This window comes from Takifugu rubripes, chromosome 3 (genome assembly GCF_901000725.2).
Source record: "Takifugu rubripes chromosome 3, fTakRub1.2, whole genome shotgun sequence".
NCBI lineage: Eukaryota > Metazoa > Chordata > Actinopteri > Tetraodontiformes > Tetraodontidae > Takifugu > Takifugu rubripes.
In genome coordinates this window covers 10707936-10727673 of record NC_042287.1, presented here as the reverse complement: position 1 = coordinate 10727673, position 19738 = coordinate 10707936, and the positions used below count along the sequence as shown (strand labels likewise).

The window sequence follows — 19738 nt, the reverse complement described above, 5'->3', positions numbered from 1 at the left end:
GTTATCATCATTCCCTAAAAAGGAGGTAAGGATGCCGCATGCACTATTGTGGGTTGTAGTGAAAGAAAGGTCAAAATCACTCACACACACCTACACTTAAACACACACACACACACACACACACACACACACACACACACACACACACACACACACACACACACACACACACACACACACACACACACACACACAGTGCTAGTGATAAGAGACAGAGCTGCAATCATCATTCTTCCTTCAGTGAGATATGTGACAGCTGACAGTCTGGCGGGCACACTGAGTTCATGGTGAAAGAACTTTTCAAAGCAGTTCAGTCTTTGTTGTATTAAAACGTTTTTATTAAGGACAGACTGCCTTTGTGCTCATTAAGAAAAATACATATACTGCATATTTTGGCCCAATTAGACAACAAAAATCCATTTAGTTGCTGCCATTAATGTTGAAAATCTCACCTTTTTAAAGTGCTTTTGAAAATGACCAAAATGTCTCAAAGCAATTATAGATGGAGGCATTTTTCTTTTCCTCCCACCTCTACTTTGCTTTTCAGTCACACATTTAAAAGTGGTTCTTTGTCTGAAATATGATCACAGAAGTTACGCCAAAGGTAACTGACTTTAAAATGTTTTGTAGTCCGTTGAAACACATTCTGTTGCTCCAGCACTGAAGAGGAAGAAAAAAAAGTCCTTGAAGAAAGGGTCAGTTCATCAGGTTAGCTGTGAAGTTTGTCAAATCTTCTTTTCTCTCTGCTGTTTTATAACAGATAGAGCACCAAAGGGATTGATAGTGGCACTGAAGGGCAGTGAATTGAAGCAAATCTTATTACATCTTCCATTATTTGGTTTCATCCTTATAAAGGTCATCGCCGAGCTTTCATTCTTAATCAAATGGCAAAACTTTCACTTGAATTTTCCAGTGCTGGTTTTTGATACACCATCCTCCGCGCATTTTTCAAACAGGGTCCTCTTACTGCTGATGTCCACGTGTCTCAGGTCCTACACAGAGGAAATCCAATTTATACAATGGACAGAAAAGGAAAGGGCTGCTTAAAATATATTAATGTCCTTGATATTTGTGATGGCAATAGTTTTAGATAATCACATTACAGCAATACTAATAATTATATTGGAAATGTGCAGGCTCATGACCACAACATTGGCAACTGAAGCACATTTGACATAGTGAGACATATTGTTTCCTAAAGCTCTTGCCAAAATAATCTGATTTAAGCAGCATTAGAAAATTATTTCTTCTACAGCATTAACCAAGAAGCAATGCTGCCATCTAGCGGTCATATGATATACTTACAACAGGGATGTGAGAGGACGCCGGCTGTTTGGTCTTGCTGAGCCAGCGGTTGATCCGGTCTGACACACCAGCTGTGAAGCCCAGAAATTCCTGAAACAACATTGAGATATAATAAGTGGGAAGCAGGTACAGTGGTGAAGTTAGTGAGGTTAAAGTGTAGGTTTTGAGACCTGTCTGGAGCCTCCAGAGCTGCTGGTGGACCCAGTCTGAGACTCCTTTTCAAACAGTTCTCTCTTCCTGGACACCTCATCAAACAGCAGCAGAGTCCTCTGGGTCACATCTGGAAATCGCACTACTTCGGATTTCTCCAATACAAGATCAACGCAAAATTAGCAAGATAATTACAAAAAGAAAGCTGCTGCTTTTGGTTGCTTCACTGACTTGTGCTGCCTGAGCCAGCCTCTCCATCTTCTCCTGAATGGACCTGGATGAAATCCTCTGCCTGGAACTGGAAACGCAGTATCAACAGGTGTGTACACTTGCTTTGACTGAAACATATGCATTTAAATCCCATGAGGGTGGAACCAGTCCAGAAAAACTCACTTTCTCTGGAAATTTGACACTTCTGCTTCCTCATTTTGCTCCTGAAGATTGTTAAACTGACGTCATCATGTGCTCTTTTTGGTCAGGATTGTTGTGATAGATGAAACATTTTCTTACTGTGTTGGATTCAAACTTCTTAGAGGTCATCCTCACGCTCTTACTGCAACACAACCACACAGCCCGTGATCAGACTGAGGTTCAGACCAAACATAACAAGTTTGTGACCTCACCTTCTCTGCAGAGGGGCGGCCTCCTCTTCTTTCTTCCTCATCATCTGTGGAAGAAACGGGCGCGTGTGAGTTTTCCATTCATCAGATGAGGGAATGTTCTTCAAATATGACTGAAGCAAATGACCCCAACTAGCTGATGAGATGAAATCATGGTTTAACATTTAAATAAGCATTCACCCGCCTGTCTCAGTGTGTGTTCAAGCAAAGCAGGGGTATTTTATAGGAAGTGGGGACATTTTGTCCTCACAGCTTCAAAAGGCAGTTTGTGGAACTAAACTTGGTTTTAAGGTTAAAGTATGGGTTTATGGTGCGGGCTGGTTTAATGGAGAGATTGTGTTAAGGGGCTGGAGAGAACATGGCAATGAAATGTCACACAAAGAAGAAGTCAATATATGTTTGTGTGTGTGTGTGTGTGTGTGTGTGTGTGTGTGTGTGTGTGTGTGTGTGTGTGTGTGTGTGTGTGCGTGTGTGTGTGCGTGTGTGTGTGTGTGTTTACCCTGAAGGAAATGGTCCTGGAGCTCTGCCTGACAAATGCAGGTTTGGTCGCCTGTTCAAAGTTTCCATCGGTGGAACAACCATTCCCATTCTAAAGTGAAATAAAATAGATTTTCCAGCTTAAGATTGCCAGCATACACCAAAGTACTGCACCTCTGAGACACATTTACTTTTATTACTGCATTCATTATTTTGTGTGTGCTTCAGTTTATTTACTTTACTCTACTTACTTTACTTTACCTTTACTTTACCATCCTCTATTCCAACATATACATTTGTTTACATTGAATATTGACAGCGAGTTACTACATTTTTAAGTTTCTTCCCCACTTCATAGGGTCAGAATATACTGTCTCTGCCATATAAAAATTGTAATAATCCCTTAAAAGACTTTTTTGCAGCTCTGGAGCCCAGAATGTTTTATTGCACACTGTCTAGTCCACATTTGGCCACTAACAGGAGCTGTTTCAAGAGATGTTTGTTGCTGTTACTGTACGAGCACCTTTCAGCCAAGGCCATTGGGCCATTAAGACATTAGGAACAAATGCTACCTTGATCAAAATATTAATTGATATTAGCTTAAGATCATAATCATAAAGTGAGTTAAGTTGTACAAATGACTGGAATGCAATGGCCCTGAAAATATAGAGCGTCTACCTGTGTGTGCCCGTTCTGAACAGGGCTTAGAGCTCTTGGGGAAGGACTCTGGCATGGGGACTGCCAGTACTCCTCGGGTGTCAGGGGGCTCGTCGAGGAGCGGGGGCTGGTGGGAGTAACTCTCCCACTTCCAGACGTTCCTTTGTCCAGTGAGATGGACACGGAGCTGCAACATCACACACACGATTTAAAGCTATAAGAGGCTAACTGGGCAAAGGTTGCTATTGCACCTGCATTCACTCTTCCCTGCAACAACTTTATGCATCTTAAATTACAGAAAATGTCTGTCTGTGCAGAATGCATTTATGAATTAACAAAATGAACAACGATATTAAGATATTGATTGTATAAAAGCTTCTGGTTCCTTTTGTTTTGGGAGATTTGGATGCCATTTGATCAAAAAAAAAAGACTTTATCTCTTTGCTGCTTTATATGAAATTCATGTTGATAAACCTGACAAACTTGCGACTCTGGTTGGACGACGGCGTTGGCTCGGGGTCTCTGCGGGTTGACTCTCTGTTTTCATGCTGACAAAAGAAAACGAAACGGAACAAGATGAGCACCGAGAGCACCAACTGCTCGCTGCTGAGGAGCGCAACGTCCCGGGACACGCCCTGCATTACATAACATCATTGTTATTGGCCTCATCTCTCAGCTAAACCTCCTGCGAGTGTGATACAGATAAAAGTTCACATAATGACCTCCGGCACACCTTATCTGTGCTTTACAGGTAAATTACATGGTCACATGATTCAGGTGGTTTTTACATTCATTCATGTCCTTAAATTCAGTTATTCTCTGTTTGCGACACATTAAAACCATCCTGGATGACACTTTCTTGTTTATTCTCACGTTATTTTGGGGGGAGGGGGCGTGGACAGATATGACAATAACGCTGCAGGATATTTGGATGTGACTTTGTCTTGTTTGTCTACCTCATTAGTACCACTTAAATTATTCATGGAGTCTCATTAATGCTCTTTTTCTCACTCAACCAGATGTTAAAATCCGAGTGGGATCATTGCCACATTTATTGCATTGGTGTTGTTTTTTAGCAGAAACATTTTTTTTCGATGCATGTAAACAGGAACATGGTAGGAAGTGGCGCCGTCTTACCTGTCTGTCTGAGGCGAAGTTGTCACTGCTGGTGCTGCTGGATTCACTGTACAAAGCAGCTTTTTTGGGTGACCGTGGTCTGGGTGCCACTTTTGGGGGCGAGAACACTTCCTCCCGGTCCTCCTGGTCCTCCATCATGTCCACGCTGGCTCCTCCACCTCCTCTCTTTCTTCCACTGTCCCTCCTGACGGAGCCTGCTGCTTCTTCATCCTCCAACTCCTTCTGGCGTCTCAGCGCCTCCACTTGCCTCATTCTCCTCTTTTCATCGCGGACGCGCAGCATTTCTATGAAGTCCAGCTGCACCTGCTCGTCACTGGAAGTAAATGCACAAATTCACTTATGTACATGCGCGTGCATGTGTGTGAGCCGTCAGTTGATGCATGATGGATAGATTTTTTTATTCCTGGGGAGTGAAAGGGTTTGTCAGCACAGTGGCCGATCAGGTTTCTTTATGAAAGGTTCTACAGCTCCTCTCTGTCTTTGAAGACTCTTGCTGCTCCAGGGACCTGACGGCTGATGTTTTCATACTCGGTTTCTATGCATGATGTCATTTTTTATCCCTGCATCTGAAAAGTATACAGATGACACACTCCCACAGGGCAAAGGTGTTGAGAATTCCCCCCTCTTAGCTTCTCAAAGCCAAGCCAAAAAGGAAGTGTTTGAACAAGCATGCATGAGCACACAAACAAAGGTTTGGGTTTGGTAGCACAAAAACAATGAATAACGCCTGAGTGAAGAGGGTGAGCGCTACCTGCTGAGCACCTGGGAGGTCTCATGAACAGGGTGTGTCCCTGGCCTGCTGTCGCTGGTGGGCATGTCACTGGGTGATGCCCTAAAATCATCCTCAGGGTCGGCGGTGCTGCTCGAGCCCCTCACCTTCCTCCTCCTCTCCCTCTCCACCTCCTCTTCGTCCTCCATGGTCCACTGACGGGTCAGGCTGGTGCAAAACACAGAAGGAAACAAAGCCAAGAGCTCAGAAAAATAAACATACACATGCCAAAATCAACCGGAACTACATTGGCGGTTTACTGGAAATCGAGATTGTGCTTTAAAATGGTCTAATGGAACCTGCTCTACTTGCATATCAGCAGATTATGAGCACAAAGACAGCTCTTTGTTCCTTTAATATCAGATCTAATCTTCAGCCTGATGTCTGTTGGTGAGACTGTTTGAGTTTCCCACATTTAACACTGTTTTTTTTTTTTTTTTCAATTGCAACAAGGGCAAAATTCAGCATGTGTCAGTGAAATCTAGAACACTCAATAGAATAACAACTGAAATATTCTCACAAACTGCAGAGAAAGCCAGATTTAATCTGAGTTCCTTCGCCTGTCAGAAGCACACGTGGTGCTCTGTGTTCTCACCTGGACAGAGCCGACCAGTTCTTCCGACTGATGGACATGGCAGGCGACTGAGCCGAAGGTTTCCAGGCACACTCGAGTTGCAGAGCGAAAATAATGGCACTGTGAGGGCGGCAGCTGAACTAGAGTCAGTCAGGCACAAAGCCGTGCACCTTTACCCCGAGGAGTCACGTGACCGTGTAGGTAAGCTATTCACCTGAGACGGAGAGTGCTGAGGGGAGGGGTGGGGGCTGTGCTGTGATCCATGTAAGGTGAAAGTGTGGAGGGCGGCGTTTCGTTTCTGGCAAAACAACTCACAGTTGTGTGTAGAAGGCTGCCATAAGTCGTCACTTCTGAGAATCTTTTTTTAACAGGCAATACAGGCAAAGATTTAAAACTTTTAACGCTATTTGTGCTTTCGATACCATGCGTTATTTGCTCACTGAGGCCACACCTTTGTGTCGGACTCTGACCCGGGTTCAGTCCGACACAGCCGCCATAAATTGATTCTACTTGTATCATATCTGAAGTCACAGGAAAAAAAAGATGTGGTGCAGCTTTGTAGCCCCATCTTGCTTTTATTGGGCTTTCGTTTTAGCCTGCTGCACCCACGTTTGCTTTAACGTTTTATCTGACAGAGATAGGAGGCTGTGCGCGCAGCCGCAGCAGCAGCAGCCCGCCCCAACATTGTTCTGCCTGTCTGCCGTCCTGATCACGTTAGCGACGTATCAAACCCGCGACTGCTGCCGGCTCTTTGCATCCTCTGGTGTCAGCGATAATGATAGATCCATTTTCAGAGCTCAATTTGAGAACATGCAAAGCAGACATCACTTTGAATACTGTTTTACAGCTTTTGGACAGGATGTTAGTCTGGGCAGCTGGTCAATATGTGCACATAGAATGTGCTCTTGCTTACGTCTGCAATGTGTAACTGAATGGATAAACACTAATATAAATTTATTTTACTTTTACTTAGTTAATAAGTCAGCACTGTTGTGGTGAAGTTGCGATGGGTTCAAAAGGGAAAGCAACCTTCAGCAGCAGTGTCACTCAAGAGCCTCTCAGTTCCCTTATTAAAACACAAAAGGCTGCAACATAATAGCGATTATTTTGCTGCAAATTACTATCATATTAGGATTTCTTGCTTAGATGTCAGAAGCAGCCACATGAGGCACAATATAGAGTTGTAATAGTACCTCTGCTGCAGTAGGAAGCCAAATATTACAGGAGCCAACACGACAAGGGGTATAACTGGATTTTAGACACATAAAAAAGAATGGTTCATATGATTCTCTTTGTGTTTCATTGTATTAAATACACAGCAGATGGAATTTTGCTCAAGTGACACGCTAATAGTTAACTGTTGTGTTTTTTAATTACTGCTGGAAAAAAACTTCCCAAGCAAATTAAAAATACAAAATAGGGAGAAACCCCTTTTAAGGAAATGTAAGTCAATCCAGGAAGTTGCACAGCAGTGAACACGCGGCCAAGCAGCTGGAATGCAGCGACGGTGACATCACTGGGCAGGACCCTTGGCGGCATCGAACATCTTCTTCCTTCCTTCCATCCCAGACATGGCCTCCACGTTCTTCCTCCAGTCACTGTCCTCGACGGGCCGCTTCTACAGAGACAGACAGCAGATGGATATAAAAGGCTGCGTGATAGGAAACACAAAGACATACACGCACACACACACACACACACACACACACACACACAGAGCAGAAACACAAGAGAGTCTCCTCTCTGATCATTGCTTTTGTGCCGCGCCTTTAATCACTTATATAAACACACTTTTCAGGTCTCTTCAGGGTGACAACACTGCCTAAAGGAAGCTATGCGTTTCACTGGCTATGTGCCGTTTTCTTTAACTTCTGCACACACCTTCTCAGTGTCCTCTTTCTTGACAGACTTGAGGTTGGCCCGCAGGTCCATGGAGACTTTATGCTTGGAGCCCAACAACGAGCGCAGGATGGCGTCAGCAGACACTCGCACCCGCCTCAGGTTAGGCCTCTTGAATTTCCCCCTCAGGTCCAACACCTTAATGTTCAAATCTTTGATCTACACAAGGGGGTTGAGCAGTTCTAAGCATTAATTAGTGAAATTTGCTACCCCCATGTCGCGTCATTCACTGGGCATGATGTGTACCTCGCGTGTGTTGAGCATGACTTTAGCTTCGATGTCATAACGCTCCTCATCCACCACATCCACCTTCTCATGGAGCTCTCTGCAGAGATCCTGCACATACATGCACAAAACACACAGTGAATGGATAAAATGCCTTTCTGAGTGTTTATTCTCATCAGAACTTTTGGAAACGAGGCTGTGTGGCTCAATGGAGGGCAGAGGTCCAGGAAGGTTAAAGGAGAATAAAAAGTCTACTGAGACTGGTTCACCTGAAGCTGCTGAAGGTTGAGGCCACTGGTGTTAAGGGGAGGTGCTCTCTCCGACAGGTACTTCTGCTTCTCCTCCTCTTTTATCAGGATCTCTTGTTCCAGTTCCTCTTTGGCTTTGGCCACCATCAAACTCTGCACACATGACACTCAGCATATGAAACAATGTTTACATACGCGAAGAAAAGTGCAGCTCTCAGTGGAAAGACACATGATGCTCAGTTGTTTGCATATTATAGAATTAACCCTCAATAACTTCTGGCCCCTGTGGCCGGGATGGTATAGTACATGCTCGTGTTATGATCTCACCTTGAGCATCAGCTTTCTAGAAGCTGAGATCTTGGGTTTTCTCTGGAAATTCAAATTGAAAAAATATTTAGTTAAATATTTGCATGTTCTGAATAATTTTTGTTGGATTCAGGAGCTACAAAAGCTTATTTACCTCTGGCCTGTAAGAGAAAACAGATAAGCGTTAAAGAAGAAAAAATGCAGAAACCATTTTTGAATTTTAAAAACAACCGTCTGCATGTCAATGAGTGGTTGGTCTAAAATTAGAAGCCAGTCAGATTACTCACGCGTGCTCGGGCATCCTGCTGACGGTATCTCACTGGGGGAGAGACACAGACAGAGAATTGTCCGGCTTTCCTCATGACCATTTAGGGGCAGGATCGATACCTGGCCCCATTTAATAAATGTCATCTGTCAGCAGGCGTCTTAACACTGCACCACTGCCACTATTTTTACTCCATTACTACAGTCAGAATACACATTTAAAAATCTTTTATGTGCTGGTAAACACTGAGTGGTTGGCATAGTTGGCAGAAGTGGAGCTACACCATCATCTTTATGTGATCTTGGTGTGTCAGACAGTAGATCCGTCACATTATAACGTGCTGTGACCTCCTGAATAAAGGATGTTCATCTGATGTGGTTGTTGACAGGGATCTTGTGCCTTTTTTACAGTACTTCACATTTGTTTAATTAGAGCTGCAAAACAAACTTTAAACAGTCAACAAACATCTTTGCTGACGGCCTTTTCAGCGATTCTTCTGCTACCTGAGGCGAAACTTCTGGTGTCGTTAAAAACACAGTCAAGCAACATAGAGGATGTGAAAAAGCAACAGACTTGAAATGGAGACAGCTGGAGCATAACTGAGTAATTTAATGGAAAAGTGGAAGAAGAAAAAACAATTAGTGCCCCCCCCCCCAAAAAAATAGGAAGAAATCAGACGGGTAAAGGTGACTGTTAAAATAAAAGTAGTTTGATGTTTCAGAATGAGGGAGAGGGACAGGAAAGGGTTATTTTAGTTCATCCAACAGCACTGTGGGGAGAAAAAATCCATCACATGACCAAAGCTTCCAGATGTAAAAATGCCAGTTTTCCAAAATAAATCTCCATCCTCAGAGAAGGTGAATTCAGGGACACTTTGTAAAACAAAGCTTCAAATGATGGTGCTCTGATAGGCTCTAATGTGTCTCAGGCCTTCAGACTCTTCTGCTTTGGAACTTTTCAGAACCAAATGCAAACTATTAGAGTATGGTCTGGCTCCCAGTTCATCTTTTGATCTCATCTTCCACATGTTTTGCCTCAGTCATCACGTCCCCCCCTCCTCCCCCCGTGGCCTTCTGCCCTTTATCCCATCAACAGCTGATTTATATCACTCGTTCATCTCCGCCTCACGTAACCTCGATTGTTTTCTGCCTTTGTCCCTCTCTCAGTTTACCATTGTGTTCCAGTTTGGAATGGCACCACTCGTGTCTCTGTGTTCTGAGCTGCTCCGGTGGAGTAAAAAAAAATTCCAGGCTGATCTACCCCCCACAATTCCTTTATCCCATCTTTCTCCAGCGGATTATCTCAGGGACAGGAATTTAGAGTGGTCTGTCTCCCCAGAATAGAGCAGAAGACATCTGACAGACAGCTGTGGGGTGCGATTGTGGGCCCCGGGGTGCCGACTGGATCGGGGGATTTACTGACGCTCGTGGATGCTTATGAGCTTCTGTGGTCCAGAAGTGCCAGTGAGGTTCACACCAGCGTCACATATGAAGAGATCAGCCTTTGCTACACAATGCAACAGATTATTCTGACTAATTTTGATGGATCTCCCATAGAACATACTGTATAGAAAAAGCTCAGTCTGCTGAGAATTATGCCCATGATCTCCATCATTCAGAATCAACCTGCAAACACCTACATGCTCAGTCTTCCATCCTTCAGCTCAGACTGTGGCTGTTACAACAAATTGAAACAGATTTACCAGAAAATAAAAATATATAAGGACTGTCCTTCTCTATCAAATCTACACAGAAAGACGAAATAGGCCTCACAGCACAACGCAGTCAGAGAGCCTTACCAGAGCAGGAGAACGAGATGAAACAACAGCAGCTGCACAATTGACAAATCAGAGATGGGGCTGAAGATTTGGAGTCCCTCTATTTAACTGCACCCCCAATTGTCTCCCTCTCTCCCTCTCTTTTGTTAGTGGAGGCTATTAATAGTTCTCCCCATGTCTGTTATTGGCTGCTCTAGCTCTGTCCATTTTTCTCTTCCATAGTCATTATAATGCCGGGGACGTGGAGTCAAAGCCTCGGCCTTCATGGCCTGGAGAAGATGATCACCACCGTTGGTACCAAATTACCAGGAAATTGAAAATAAACAAATCCGATTAAAGTTGATCATGTGGTCTCAGAAAACATCAGTGACCCTTACGGTGGTCCTATTATATTCCCAAACAGTTTGTCAATAAGGATTTTTCTAAAGCATCAAATCCAACTCCTCCATATAAAATTTAGGAATAAAAGGGTTATTTTTGGCAGGGCAACAAGCATTTAGAGGTAGTTCTCTGATAAAAAAAAACGCTTCTATAGGACTTACTGCTTACTAAAAGAAGAGTTGTGTCTTTTATCATAATACGAATAATAACACATTAAAATGTCTTATACACGAGCATACAGAAAATACTTTTGAGTATCTCAACGCTCTCTTGATGCAACATGAGAAATTGAGACATCTAGTGGCCGAACCCGCACAACGCAACTGTAACAATGGAGACCAAAGCAGCGGCACCAGGAGCAAAAGAAGAATCTGCGTTGTTCTGGCCACCACTGTCCAATCCTGTGGCCACGTTTCACAAATGCAGGTAATTATTCTCTTTGTTGATGTGCTGAAAACAGATACTCCAAAAGTCTGGCGTTTAAACAGGTCATAGCAATGTGTGAGCATGCTAACAACATAAGGGCCTTAAGGGCTTTTTCTCTTTTGAAGTAAACAAACACACATGCTCTAAAGATGTCCCTCTAGTTTGGATCTCCACACGAACGCTCTTACAGTCCTGTTGGCTTACTTTATTGAGCAATACGGTAGTTTTGGGATTTTCCACAGAAGTGGCTAAACAATCAGCTTCTTTATGCTTCACACACACACACACACACACACACACACACACACACACACACACACACACACACACACACACACACACACACACACACAACCTGATGTTTTATTGGATGACATGTCCCAGACTTTAGTAATGAGAGGCTGCAGAGGCCCAGCTGAGGTGTGGACACAGGTTTCTGCAGGTGGCTGTGTGGGCGGATGTTTGTGGGCACATGCCTCAAGCTTTTGGTGCTCCTTTTTAGTCCTCCATACAAAAGAACAAAAGGCGCTCCAGCTTCTGCACACACGCAAAAGCAGCTGTGTACGTGCGTGCGTGTGTGCGTGTGTGTGTTCCAGAGGCTGTGAAAGTAACTTCACACCACAACTGGAAACAGCTGAAGAACTCAAAATATCTTGCAAATGGGTTTTTTTGGTGAGAGAGGCTGGAAAAATACTATTTTGATTTCCAAAAGAGAGAAAAAAAACCATTATATTCCTACCAGAATAAAAGTTGGTCCTAAAATAAGCTCTCAGCCCTTTATCCTCATTACTGAAGTCTTTAATATATAATTAAAAGCACTATATGACATTATCAAATCAAATTACACTATTGAAAACAGAAATTCTGCATAATTCCTTTTGCTTTGTGATTGCTTGGTGTGTGTGTGTGTGTGTTTGTGTGGGGGGGTTAAAGCAGTTTAACTCTGCCGGTCTGGAATAAAAGAAGGCATGAATGTGAGGCGAGATGATCAAAAGCCGGTAAAGGTGTGGTTGGGTGACACTCTTGAAATAAAATATGTCAGGAATTCTCAGCTATGACAAAAATTTATTATCATTAAACGCTTAATACTGTACATGGATGTGGTAAATAGCGTACAATGTGCAATCCATATCAAGCAGAATATTTGTAATAAAATGTTCAGAGGCTGAGGAGTAAAAAGCAAATGCCGCCGTCCTCCACGTCGTGGTGAAACAGCGTCACAGCGCCTCGTTTACAGGCCCGATGAGGTCATGAATCCTGCATGACGTCCAAATTAAGACCTTTTAGGAGGAGCAGAAATGTGTCCATGATTCTCGCTCGTCAGTCCACGTATCCACGGTCGTCCAGTACATCCTGTCATGCGGTGCACCACAGGAGAGATGCTGTTAAAACAAGAGGGTGTATTTTTAATGAACATACAGTATTTACGGTGTCCTGGGGTATCTGATGGCTTCCGTGATGAACTGCATTCGACTGTTTCTACGGCTGCCAGGCTAATTTGAGCACTTGACTGCAGCGGCTCTCTTAAGGAAGTCTCACTCAGGATTCCTGGACCGTGAGCTCATAGTTCAGACTTACACGCAGAGTTCAATAGCATTTGAGATTTCTGTTAGCAGTTTCGATGGATAACAGCCATCGTGTGTCCAGTGCTGAGCAGCTGAAAACACACTAAATATACCCCCCTAGGTCACGGTTAATATCTTTAAAGCAGCTCTTGTGTGTGCGTTTGTGCACGCACGCATGTGTGTGGTTAAAAATACTTGGCTGCCTCACGAGGGAGAGGCAGACAGATGTTAATTTGGAGGCTCATGTTCCACTCAGTCATTAGTCCTCCAATAGGAGGAGATTTGCTTCTTAAGAAGACAGTGGTGAAAAGTCAGGGACCACGCTATAAGAATGAAAGGACATGATGTTGACTCCACTGTGAGACATCTAAACAGCAAAGTGGTGCCATCTTAGCCTAAGTGGTGACAGGCCATCTGCAGTCTGCTCCCCAAGAGCCTGAATAGTTTCATTCCATACATTTTTGTAACTGTTGGCACCTCCTGAACTGAGTCAGGACTGGCAGGATCTGGAGAAGCTGCTCCAGGCTGATAGGTCGGCATTCATCTTTGAGGCGTTCATTTAACTGCATTGCTTAAGTTCTTTACTCCTGTTTAAGAAGCCACCTTAAACATCAGAGAGCTCAATCTGGGTCTGAGATTTGATTTTTATTAAAAGATTGTTTTCTCATCAATATGAATGGATTCATTTTAAACTCACATGACCCTGATAATAATATGTGCTTGATCCCATTATAAGCCAGGATGATAACCATTTATATATCAAACATTGTAGCCAAATGGTGCAATCAATAGCATGTTTGAGGAAAATCCTTTTATTTTACTCCTATATGGCTGTTTTCGTGTTGCTGTATCACCACCTGATAAAATCAAACACGCATTTTAGTACCTGTTCAGAGCGCCACATTCTCCTGGTCGGTGTCCAGGAGTGCCGTGGACAGGTGCTTGTTCCGTCCCGTTAGGACAGCCTGTAGGTTCTTGTAGCGCACCAGCGCCAGTGCGATCTCTGCGTTCCACGCTGTGCCTTCCTGCGCGCACCGAAAGTCAATCTCCTTTCCAGAAGTCAGGACGACCGTGAAATACACCAGGCCGCGCTTGTACTCAACGCAATCGACCGTGGCCATGTGCGCAAAGGGGAGATCCTTGGCCTTGGAGCTCGGCGCCGAGGTTGGCGCGTCGTTGTGTGCTTTGTAGCGGTGCAGACGCAGCCCGTCCTCGGTGAGGACGCAGCGCTTCTTCTTCCACAGCTGGAGGAGCCCGCTGCTGCGCTTCTCCAGCACGCCGTCCCTCATTACTTTGGGAGGAAGAGACATGGTGACACTGCCCAGTACTTGGAAAGAGATTCAGAGTATTCAGGTGCGTCTCAAGATGAATCCATATGCATCACCCTGGCTGCGCTGTACTGCCTCTCAAGAAAACATCGACGTGAACCCCAGAGGCTGAAGGAGGACATGCGTAACAACAGCAAACGGTACGCAAACTCCAGTAGATATACTTTAAATACTGTCTATGTAAATCCCATTCATGCGCACTGGCTGCGCGCTGTGGATGTCGGCGGTCTGGTCGGTCTGGATATGTTTGAACATGCCCGGCTCCTCTTTGAACCCTCTCCCAGTCGAGCACCCCGCCTCCTCCCGGTGACGACAACGGGATATATGGCTGTTTATTTATGCCAAGTTCAACAGCTGCTCATGATATATGGAACAGATACGTGTAACCACGTTCATCGCATGTCCCATCCCAGTCGTCCGTTTAGAGATTTCGTTTCACAGCTCCACATGTCATTTTCTCTGTATGACGTCATGTTCACATGGGGTTTGTCCTTAAACATGTCTTATACCTTAGGGACGCCATATTGATACATAATTCGTGACTAAGGTTAGTATGACAATTTTGATTTATAATTCCAGTTCCACATTTACTTACCATCCAGATATTGCGATAGATTTAACCTGTATTTCCACCGTCTTGCCACAAGAGGGCACGATAATCAAAGAGTTTCATATCCCATTGGGGATGCAATTACTTCAATTACACGTGTGTGAATAGGAATTTGCTCGTGATCATACATAGATATGTGCATCACAATATGAACACGTTACAGTGATTAAAAATTGGCGGTTTTTATCTTTTTAACTTGAGGTCTATGGTTTTTCAGCCTGTAAAAAAAAATCATGAATTATCAGTAAATCAAATATTTAATATATATGAAATATTTATTGGGAACAGCATACATGGAAAGATCATGTAAAAAGTATTCTTTCAAATATAGTTTTGTCTTAGTCCGTGTGAATTTTCAGCGATGTGGCCACAAAAGCAGATTGAGGAAAACACCATCAAAGTAATATAGATAATAATAACATCCACACGAATGAGCGAAATGAAAACCTTAATTGTTGCAGTACATTTGATATTGCTTTTTCAGTTTTCTCCACCAACAATGACACGGGGAGGAGTTTACCCACTGTAGCAGCAGTCAAACCAGGAAAAATATCTGCCTTTTTACACAAGTGCCATTTTATTCTGTTGCTGGACTTGTTTATCCAGAACTACTTGCAACATTATGTGTGCAGACAGAGGTCTTTGTTACTGCATGTTGAGGAACATGCAAACTACTGACTCACCAACTAAGAGCTGAAACATAATATAGTATAGAAATACTATGAAATTAAAAAAAGGAACATATAGAAATCTAGTTCAACCAAGGCCCAATAGTCCCTTTAAACAAAAAGAAAGCCGAGGAGATAATCTGCCTCTACTGCCACCATGTGGCTAGTATCGGTACTGAATCTGAACTGCGCCAGAACGGCCACCCGGACCTTAACGACACTCATCATAGTGCTTTTTATTAAATTAATTTATATATACAATATATAAAAAATATATAAATATGTAGTAAATATTACATTTCCAAACCCCTGACTGTGAACTGCAGCTCAAGTGGCAAATACAAGAAACGTAAATACAGGAAAATTATTTTTAAAAATAATGGAAAATGAGTTACAGTTCACAAGCAATAATTTATTTATTTTTTTTTTTATTGTGTACTTTACATTATACCAAGTAAATATTTCTTTATTTCAGGGACATCCAAAGCCACTATAGCAGGTTGATATGCACGCACAGAGCTCCAGATGAAACTTGTTGTATTCTGTGTAATGTCTCGGCAGCTTCAGTTTTTCAAAACACGTTGAAGATGTGGGAAACGTGCCCTCCACTATTTCCACCTTCATCTCTGTCGCCGGAACCTCCCACCCTATCCAGAACTTTACGAGGTTCTTTAGCTCAGCTGGAGAGGCTGTGTTAAACCCACAAGCTGCACAGTCAACACGGGAGGAAGACGACAATAAAGAGTTTCACAAACACCAGCAGCAAGACTCGTACCTACCGTTCTCTATGAACATTTTCAAAAAGCTGGACACGCGTTTTATGTCAATGGTGCAAAATTCATCGCTGCCCAGGTATTTGTCCTCATATTTATCAAAAATGACAGTGATGGATGACGGCCATGTGATGCAGTCCAGTATCATCTGGAAGTGAATGATCTGTGATTCTCTCCATAATAACCACAGTCATGTCCAGCTAAGCTGCATAAAAGTCAGCTGTTTGGATATATTTTGTGAACCCATTTGTGTGGTACCTGTGGTGTGACTTGTGCTTCTGATTCCCGTGGAAACAGGACTGGGATTACATCCCTCCTGTGACTGAGAAGTGTCCAGATTCCCGTGTCTTCCAGGCCTCTGCGGAAATGATTGATTTGTCGCCTCGTTTGTTCAATTACCTGTAAGATACCAGACACTTCACACCCAGACCTGCTGTCAAATAAGACGCGTATAAGGAGAATTACAATATATAAGTTTCTACTGGCAGTAAAATGTAGTGACATTGGATGAATTTAAAATTGAGAATTTCTTAAAAAATAATTAAGAAAACAAATTTAAAACAAGAGATTACAGCATGCAAAAGCAGTTTTTTCGCCAGCCACTTCCTGTTGCTGTTACTGGGAGCTGGAAAGTCCCAGGACAGACAGAGCTGATGGATGGAATCATCTTCTTTAAATTCGGCATCTCCCTCAAGCTGAAATACATTTTATAAAACCAGTGAACATACAATTCTATTTGTTTACAGTCTTATGTTGTGGAGAAAAAGATGGAGGCTGCCGTTAGTTTTCACACTCTCACCTTTTCCACTATTTCTCGGATGTCAAGGTCGGGGCAGTCTCTTATCGTTACAGGAGCAGTTTCTAGCGAACCCCCAAAGAGAACGTGAACAATGGCTGGGCTGAGTCCCGGGAAGCTGGGGCCATTGTGCAAGAAGGAATGGCCAATCATCCGGCCGGCCATGGCGAACATGTTGTTCTCCAGCAGCTCTTCGGATACCGAGGGGATGAGGTGATCGGACTCACCCTCGAATATTCTAGTGACGGCCACACCTCCTGCAGCGGTGATGGTATCAGTTTAAAAATGACCCGTTTCCCGTTTTAGATCCTGCGTTTTCACACACGTTTTACCTAAATTTAAATGGAGTCCACTCATAAGCCTTGAAATCACCGTTGATATTATGTGGCGGTCAACGCCACTTCCTGTGGCAACATCACCTGTGAAATAGTTGACATTTCACAAAAAGGAGTCACTGGCCGTGCTGCTGAGTCTTCAGTCTACCTTTAAGTGCACAGTTAAGTGGTGACGACCACTGAAGGCCGTCTCTCCTGTAGAGGGAAGCTATGGCCCGGTCCTGCTCCCCCCTGCTGTGTCTGAGGTCCAAGCTCAGAGACAGGCTTCCTGAGTCTTTGCCTCTGTGCAGCAGTTCTTGTGAAAAGAGCCTGCCAGCACATTTGGGATCAGGCACTCTCGTCCATTCTGACACCACATCAGAGGTTTTATTCAAAAGGAGATCCAACTTCAAACCATTCAAATGTTTGAAATACAGAAACGTTTACCAGTTGTAGAAGTTTCTTCTGTTTCGTCCATTTTTGCATCAGCCGATTGGATGATTACGGACTGATCTAAGTGAGACAGACTCAACTTAAGTACATATAAACACGTGTTTGTAAATCTTGCCTCTATGGACAAGTCTTTACAGGAAACATGCCACATGTTACAGGTATGCAGCGAAGCTGTTTCTAAGACCCCCCCCCCCCCCCCCCCCTCCAGGCAAGAGATAATGACAGGAAGCAAGAATCCTGGTTCTGACCATTTGTTTTTCAAGTATCTTGCTATTATTTCTTTTAACATCAGTAATAACCTTTTCCCCACTTGAAACAATAATTGTGCTTGTTAATGGATAAACCTTAGTTTAGTTTAGAATTATTTATTAAGTCTTTTCTTTGTGTTTTAGTGAAAATAGTGAAAAAACACTGCATATTAGGACAGACAGATAATATGATAAAAATAAGAGCTCAAAACATCTCTGAAGTTATAGTTAGATATTTAAAATGTTTGTTGTGGCATTGTGCGATGCTTTAAAATGATGCGGTGCTCATGAAGAGGCCTGGTTGTCATTTAACTTGTTGTTGTGCAGCCTGTTTGATCCGACTTTATTATCTCAGTCATTGAAGTTCATCACCAACAACACAGGCAGCTTAAACATAGGAGAAGAAGCAACACAGGAAAAAAGAGTTGCAGCTGTGCTTACCTGATAAGATGGATGACAGGCCTCTGTCTGCTCCTTATGTTTGCTGTCGCTTCTGCTATAGGGTGTGGGTGGGAATTTCAGCTCCTAGTATAGCTGGTTTAACTTGTCAGTACAGGTAACAGTGGAGCAGAAAGGGTCTCTCCTAACCTGAGGCTACTATTTAGTTTAAGAGTTTTAAAGGGGACAGTCGCCTCATTTCATGCCGCTCACTGAAAGGATAAATTACATTAGAGAGTGACATCTTGGCAGTTTCAAAATCATCTTATGTCATAAAACAATATTTCAAATTCAGCTAATTAGAGAGGCACAATATATGAGGTACAGAGGCGAGGAGGAGGTTTCTTTATTAAAAGGTGAAACGCTGCCATCTTCAGGGAGAAAGAGAAATGACCACCAGTTCACAGGCGTTAAGTTCCAAATCAAGACACCAGTCCAGTATAAATTCTAAACTTTATCAAAAAGGAACATTTTAAAGTTACTATTAAATTTAGTGTGAAGGTCTGCACCTCAAACCTGACAATCAAAATGCTACTTATCACCCGTGTCCCAGAGATGATGTGGTGGTGTGTGGGTTAGAGCATGTGAGCCAGAGGTTGCTGACCACTGAAGTGGGTGTGGCTTCATGGTGAGGTTCAAGGTTCTTTTATATTGTTATAAGGACTTTTCCAATGACATTTGGACTATAGATGTCCAGTAAATATTTATATATTTGATCTATGAAAAAAAATACATATAAGCATTTAATTCTTGATGAACTTCTTTTCTTTACTAAAACCATAAACCAAAATAAAACCTATATAAACAGAATAGAAGATAATTTGAGGGTCTGTTCTGATTATAGGACAGAAGCTGAAGTCCAAGATCTGTTTGTTCAGATTTGGCACCAGTAACACGTAAACATATCTAAAACACCCTGGTGCCTGATTTCTGCCCGGTTTGACCCTTTGTAAACATCTCGCGTTCAGTCACATGAGGTTCCATCACACAAACTCATGATGTGTGTGTGTTACTGTGTGAAGTCATATGATTTTATGTTGTATTTATCGTTTGTGTTTTTTTCACGAGGCAGCTACACACTCCTGTGTCTTCGTGTTCCAGAGCAGCGACATGCCTCCTCCCTCCAGATGCCCCAGGGGGAGGAGGGAGAGGGGGGTGGCAGTGACACAAGTGTCCCATTGTCAGAGCGGCGTCTCTTCCATTGGAGGAGACCATTACTTGGGGGCATCAGAAGATTAGCTATGACATTAACCCAGCCTCCCTTGCCCCCCCAATGCATGCACATATGCACGCATCCGCACGCCTACCCATAATCCCTCTGTTACAAAT

The 19738-nt window shown here is 43.2% G+C and overlaps 4 protein-coding genes across 6 annotated transcripts; all 4 read right to left on the bottom strand.

Moving 5' to 3' along the window:
* Window positions 1-314: 314 nt before the first annotated feature.
* On the bottom strand, window positions 315-5897 carry lad1 (ladinin). 2 transcript variants are annotated; one of them, XM_011602452.2, is made up of 13 exons: window positions 5711-5897; window positions 5098-5283; window positions 4347-4659; window positions 3693-3757; window positions 3231-3396; window positions 2575-2664; window positions 2079-2122; window positions 1966-2008; window positions 1849-1889; window positions 1687-1753; window positions 1476-1610; window positions 1306-1395; window positions 315-992 (listed from the first exon to the last, which is right to left on the bottom strand). In XM_011602452.2, exons 1-13 carry the CDS (start codon window positions 5746-5748, stop codon window positions 897-899), a joined length of 1374 nt encoding a protein of 457 aa, XP_011600754.2. In that variant the 5' UTR covers window positions 5749-5897; the 3' UTR covers window positions 315-896. The 2 variants fall into 2 exon arrangements, with proteins under 2 accessions (XP_011600754.2, XP_011600753.2); XM_011602451.2 differs by having other exon boundaries at window positions 3684-3757; window positions 5711-5896.
* Window positions 5898-6971: 1074 nt separating this feature from the next.
* Window positions 6972-10545, bottom strand: tnni1a (troponin I type 1a (skeletal, slow)). The gene is made up of 8 exons (XM_003963323.3): window positions 10431-10545; window positions 8655-8686; window positions 8522-8528; window positions 8389-8430; window positions 8083-8214; window positions 7835-7924; window positions 7571-7747; window positions 6972-7307 (listed from the first exon to the last, which is right to left on the bottom strand). Exons 2-8 carry the CDS (start codon window positions 8666-8668, stop codon window positions 7203-7205), a joined length of 567 nt encoding a protein of 188 aa, XP_003963372.1. The 5' UTR covers window positions 8669-8686; window positions 10431-10545; the 3' UTR covers window positions 6972-7202.
* A 1716-nt stretch (window positions 10546-12261) lies between these two features.
* On the bottom strand, window positions 12262-14394 carry phlda3 (pleckstrin homology-like domain, family A, member 3). Its single transcript, XM_003963324.3, has 2 exons — window positions 13668-14394; window positions 12262-12598 (listed from the first exon to the last, which is right to left on the bottom strand). Exon 1 carries the CDS (start codon window positions 14089-14091, stop codon window positions 13672-13674), a length of 420 nt encoding a protein of 139 aa, XP_003963373.2. The 5' UTR covers window positions 14092-14394; the 3' UTR covers window positions 12262-12598; window positions 13668-13671.
* A 1408-nt stretch (window positions 14395-15802) lies between these two features.
* LOC115249198 (G2/M phase-specific E3 ubiquitin-protein ligase-like) lies at window positions 15803-18515 on the bottom strand. Of its 2 annotated transcripts, none has more exons than XM_029834122.1 (9): window positions 18413-18515; window positions 17718-17783; window positions 17440-17637; window positions 17289-17375; window positions 16960-17213; window positions 16733-16855; window positions 16419-16559; window positions 16163-16308; window positions 15803-16076 (listed from the first exon to the last, which is right to left on the bottom strand). In XM_029834122.1, exons 2-9 carry the CDS (start codon window positions 17746-17748, stop codon window positions 16064-16066), a joined length of 993 nt encoding a protein of 330 aa, XP_029689982.1. In that variant the 5' UTR covers window positions 17749-17783; window positions 18413-18515; the 3' UTR covers window positions 15803-16063. The 2 variants fall into 2 exon arrangements, with proteins under 2 accessions (XP_029689982.1, XP_029689980.1); XM_029834120.1 differs by having other exon boundaries at window positions 16167-16308; window positions 18413-18508.
* Window positions 18516-19738: the final 1223 nt, after the last annotated feature.

What these genes read in the sequence shown, in the direction of transcription:
- lad1 (XM_011602451.2), bottom strand. Translation starts at nt 5,748, where the DNA reads ATGTCCATCAGTCGGAAGAACTGGTCGGCTCTGTCCAG. An exon ending in CAGAGTCGCAAGTTTGTCAG is followed by an intron (nt 3,397 to 3,683) that starts GTTTATCAACAT and finishes GTGATGTTGCAG; the next exon opens with CTCCGTGTCCATCTCACTGG. An exon ending in GGCTGGCTCAGGCAGCACAA is followed by an intron (nt 1,611 to 1,686) that starts GTCAGTGAAGCA and finishes CTTGTATTGGAG; the next exon opens with AAATCCGAAGTAGTGCGATT.
- tnni1a (XM_003963323.3), bottom strand. An exon ending in TCAACCTTCAGCAGCTTCAG is followed by an intron (nt 7,925 to 8,082) that starts GTGAACCAGTCT and finishes ATGTATGTGCAG; the next exon opens with GATCTCTGCAGAGAGCTCCA. An exon ending in TCATGCTCAACACACGCGAG is followed by an intron (nt 7,748 to 7,834) that starts GTACACATCATG and finishes CCCCTTGTGTAG; the next exon opens with ATCAAAGATTTGAACATTAA.
- phlda3 (XM_003963324.3), bottom strand. Translation starts at nt 14,091, where the DNA reads ATGTCTCTTCCTCCCAAAGTAATGAGGGACGGCGTGCTGGAGAAGCGC.
- LOC115249198 (XM_029834120.1), bottom strand. Translation starts at nt 17,748, where the DNA reads ATGGACGAAACAGAAGAAACTTCTACAACTG. An exon ending in AGAAGAAACTTCTACAACTG is followed by an intron (nt 17,638 to 17,717) that starts GTAAACGTTTCT and finishes ATGTGGTGTCAG; the next exon opens with AATGGACGAGAGTGCCTGAT. An exon ending in ACTTAACTGTGCACTTAAAG is followed by an intron (nt 17,376 to 17,439) that starts GTAGACTGAAGA and finishes ACTATTTCACAG; the next exon opens with GTGATGTTGCCACAGGAAGT.